Source organism: Vespa crabro, chromosome 25, assembly GCF_910589235.1.
Source record: "Vespa crabro chromosome 25, iyVesCrab1.2, whole genome shotgun sequence".
NCBI classification, from domain to species: Eukaryota; Metazoa; Arthropoda; class Insecta; order Hymenoptera; family Vespidae; genus Vespa; species Vespa crabro.
In genome coordinates this window covers 1,769,987-1,774,986 of record NC_060979.1, presented here as the reverse complement: position 1 = coordinate 1,774,986, position 5,000 = coordinate 1,769,987, and the positions used below count along the sequence as shown (strand labels likewise).

At 23.8% G+C, this 5,000-nt stretch overlaps 1 protein-coding gene across 1 annotated transcript in view; it reads left to right on the top strand.

Moving 5' to 3' along the window:
- LOC124432392 (probable serine/threonine-protein kinase yakA) overlaps positions 1-5,000 on the top strand; it is a 114,031-nt gene that overhangs the window by 106,853 nt on the left and 2,178 nt on the right. The window contains exons 5-6 of the mRNA XM_046981332.1: positions 1,101-1,309; positions 4,361-4,578. Of these exons, the coding sequence (XP_046837288.1) occupies positions 1,101-1,309; positions 4,361-4,578 (427 nt within the window). The remainder of the gene's footprint in view (positions 1-1,100; positions 1,310-4,360; positions 4,579-5,000) is intronic.

The window sequence follows — 5,000 nt, the reverse complement described above, 5'->3', positions numbered from 1 at the left end:
AAATTTTTATAGTTTATATAGCGAGATGAAGGATTAAAAAGAAATTCTATACATGTGTTTATTATATTTGTATATAACAAAGATTTGTTCAGTATTTTATCAGTGGAGAAATTATGTGGACTTTTTATTATTAAAAAAGAAAAAAAAATAAATAAATTATAATCTCTCGGGAAAGTCTTTTTATCAAAAAGAAGAAAAGAAAAAAAAAGAAAAAGAAAAAGGAAAAAAGAAAAAGAAATAGAAAAAAAATTATTCGTTCGAAGAACGTATCATTTGAAAAAATTATTAAAGAAAACTTTATCAATTTTATTAATTTAATTATTTCATTAATTCAATCAATTTTATTAATTTTATCAAATTCATTAATCTAGGAAATTATTTGAAAAACTTTTTTTTCCTTGAAAAATAGAAACAACGATTTAAGAAGACTTAGAAAAGTGTTACCGCTGAAAGAAATAAAAATTAAAAAAAAATGTTTTATTAAAAAAAAAAAAAAAAAAAAATAAAAAATAAAAAAATAAAAAAAAGAAAAAAAATAATTCAGAATATATTTCATCGTTAAAATATCATTGGGGAGAAAGTTTTATCGGAGTAACGAATTATTATTATTATTTACAAAAAAAAAAAAACAAATACTATTGTCGTCAACGAAAAAGAAAAAAAAACTAATAATAATAAAAAAAAGGAATAAAAAAATAGGAACGAACTTGTCAAAAAAAATAACTTTTTCTCTTACATCAACGAACAAAAGAAAAGAGAGAGAGAGAGAGAGAGAGAGAGAGGAAAAGTGGGAGAAGAAAAAAAGAATGGAAGAAAAAAAGAATGGAAGAAAAAGAAAACAAAAAACAAAAAACAAAAAAAGGACAACGTATCGAAGACGTATTTGTATTATCCCCTCTTTCCGCCCCGTTTCCCCCCCACCCCGCTAGCCATCCCATCCTTTCTATCGTTCAATTAGATAAATAAAAACAATACGTGTACAAAATTAATTTCGATTTATTAACAATTAAATCGACAATTAAGATTAAGTAAAAGGTGGAATGGATTAATGTGTTGATTTATCGATGTTCCAAAAAAAAAAAAAAATAAATAAATAAAAGGTCCAAAATGGAGAGCTATCAAGGAATACCACAGATCCCATGGGGTGGCCATTCACCGATCTCGTCGTTGTATCATCAACAACAACAACAGCAACAGCAGGGAGGTATCCAGGAATATAAATCGGAAAATAATTCATTATACGGTAGCCCGTACACGCCTATCATCCATACACCGGACATATCACCAGTTGGCAGTCCTGAACCCGACGGTAAATCGACGTCCTTTGTAATATCGCTCGTTCCCATCTTCGTTATCTCTTTCCTGTCAGCGACACGCTCGATCGAATATAACGCTTGCACGGGTTAAATCTATCCTTGACATATTTATTTCTATCTCTTCATATATATATATATATATATATATATATATATATATATATATATACATATATGTATATATATTTTTGGTTTTTTGTTTTTTTCGGTGGTGTATTTTATTTTTTTCCTTTTTCTTTTTTTTTCTGTTTTTTGTTTTTTTTTTTTTTTCTTTCTTTCGTTGTTCCGTGATTTCGACGATCTTTTATCTCTCTTCGACACAAAGCCGTTTCTTTATATATCTCTATCTCTCAATCTTTATACCTAAACTATCTATCTCTCCTTCTCTTACTCTTACTCTTATTATTATTCTATCCTTGTTTATTTTTCTTATTCAATATCGGCCAAAAATCAAATGGTATTTATTATTTCAGTTATTATGTTTTTCGTTTTTTAAGTTATTAATAAGTTGTAATGGTAATGATTGACAATATTCATTTTTAATTATTATTATTATTATTATTAATAATAATTGTCAATATTATTTTGTAATTATTAACAATCATTAATGTTATTAATTATTAATAATTGATATTATCAATCATTATTGTTATTAATTATTAATACTTGATATTATTAATCATCAATATTATTAATTATTATTAATTGTTATTTTTAATCTTTAATGTTATTAATTAATAATATATTGATTTTATTAATAATCAATCCTTTATTAAGAATATTATTAATTATTATTCTTTTCTTTTTTTTTTTTAATATAACGCACGAGTTAAATCTATCCTTCACATATTTATTTCTATCGTTTTAATGAATTATTAATTAATAATAATTCGTCTTATTAATCATAAATGTTATTAATTATTAATGTTATTAATTATTAATAATATTAATAATTAATTTTTCATTAATAATATTACTTATTATTAGTTTTTTTTTTTTTAATATAACGCTTATATGCTTGAATTTATCCTTGATATATTTATTTCTATCTCATGGTATTATTTTTTGTTTCTTTTTTTTCTTTTTTTATTTATTTTCTTTTTTTCCCGTGATTTATACGATTGATTATTAATTATTATTATTATTATCATCAATCTATATTATTAATTAATATTAATCAAAAATTATTAATAATTATTGATGTTATTATATGTTAATAATTCATATTGTTTATAATTAATTCTTTATTAATAACGTCATTAATTATTGGTTTTTTTTTTTTTTTTTTTAAATATAACACTTGCAAGGTTAAATTTATTCTTGACGTATTTATTTCTATCTCTCTCTCTCTCTGTCTCTATTTCTTTCCTGTGATCTTTTCTTCTTTCTTTTCTTTACTTTTGATTACGGCGATCTTTTATCTCTCTTCGACACAACGCTGTTTATATTTTTTAATTTAACGCTCACACATTTATATCTATCAAAGGTATCTTTATTTTTATCTCTTTATATTATTTTCTTTTGTTTATCTCTCTATTTTTGTCATTTTTATTTCTCTTTGACAAATGCTACTTCTCCCTCTCTCCCTTTCTCTCTCTCTCTCTCTCTCTCTCTCTATATATATATATATATATATATATATATCTTTCAATGTCTCCATCTATCTATCTCTCTTTCTCTTTCTCTTATTATATCTGCCTTTGTTTAATCTTTCTTATAGAATTTGAATAATATCAATTAATTATTAATGGTTTCCACTAATCACTTTCCAATTATTAATTATTAACATTATTAATAATTAATTTTTTATCGTTGATATTAACAATTATTAATTTCCAATTTATAATTTTATTAATATTAAAAATTATTAACTATTCAAAGGTAAAAAGTAAAAAAGAAAAGTTTATATTATATTAACAATATCTTTATATTATTTTTTATTAACATTAACACTAACACTAACACTAACATTATCGTTAACACTAACATTGTCACTAACATTAACATTAACATTAACGCTAATATTAATACTAAAGCTAACTATAATATTAATATTAACATTAACACTAAACTGGCACAACAAAGATTAAAATTACTATTAAAAGTGATACTAACACTAACATTATCGTTAACACTAACATTATCATTAACATTAACATTAAGATTAACGCTAATATCAATATTAAAGTCAACTATAATATTAATATTAACATTAACACTAAACTGATACAACAAAGATTAAAACTACCAGTAAAAGTAATACTAACATTAACACTAATATTAACACTAACATCAATACTGATCCTAACATTAACATTACCACTAATGCTAACATTTAATATTAACACTAACATCAATACTGATCCTAACATTAACGTTACCACTAATTCTAACATTTAATATTAACACTAACGCTAATACTAATACTGATTCTAATACTAATATTAACATTAACACTAATATTAACACTAACATCAATACTGATCCTAACATTAACGTTACCACTAATTCTAACATTTAATATTAACACTAACGCTAATACTAATACTGATTCTAATACTAATATTAACATTAACACTAATATTAACACTAACATCAATACTGATCCTAACATTAACGTTACCACTAATTCTAACATTTAATATTAACACTAACGCTAATACTAATACTGATTCTAATACTAATATTAACATTAACACTAACATTAAGAGTAACACTAACACTAATATCAATACTATCACTAAACACATCTAACTCTTATTAATTCTTACTTTTAATACTACAAATATTTAAATTCGTATAAACGTTCTCTCTCTCTCTCTCTCTCTCTCCCTATCTCTTTCTTTCTATCTCTATCTCTATCTCTATCTCTCTATAAAATACATCTAGTTGAAGATAAAAAGATATATGTAGATAAATATATATATATATATACACTATAGTATACAATGTGATTTATCGTATAGTCTAAGGGAACGTAGCTTGCATATCTTAAACGTTCTTTTGACACGCCGAGAACACGTTTTGTGGGATTGTTATATTAGGTGAGGGAACGCACCTACCGCCCACGCAAAATCCTGATCCAGAACGGGATCTTATGGAAGGTACCTCGAAACAACATGGGGATATGAACGATCAAACGAAACGGTACACATTCATGAGTACTGACAATCAGGTTCATGGGCCACATAATGTTGTTACCAGCATAACTTCATGTCAAAATTCAGCGAGTTATACGGACACGTTGACTTATAAGAAATCGGTATGTATCATGACCTTGAATGTTTTAATTTGCAAACTAATTGAACGGGACCCTATAGAGTTATTATTTTTGAACCAAGAAAAAAAAAAAGGAAGAAAGAAAAAAATTACTTTTATTGATATTATCGTACATTACACTGTTTGAAAATATTATTCGATTTTATTGTAGGTTTTTACCTCCATTTTCTTTTTTTTTTTCAAATTGGCCATCGCGAATATCGAAAAAAAGTATTACGATTGTATTATATTTTTCATTTTCCTTTTCTTTTATATAAATATTTTATCTGCATGATTAATATCAATTTTTATTTGTCGAATTGTATTAATTTAAAATTTTTATTATTTTTGGAATTAAAAAAAAAAAAAAAAAAAAAAAAAAGAAAAAAAAAAGAATAATAACTTTTAAGATAAGCAATCAATTTT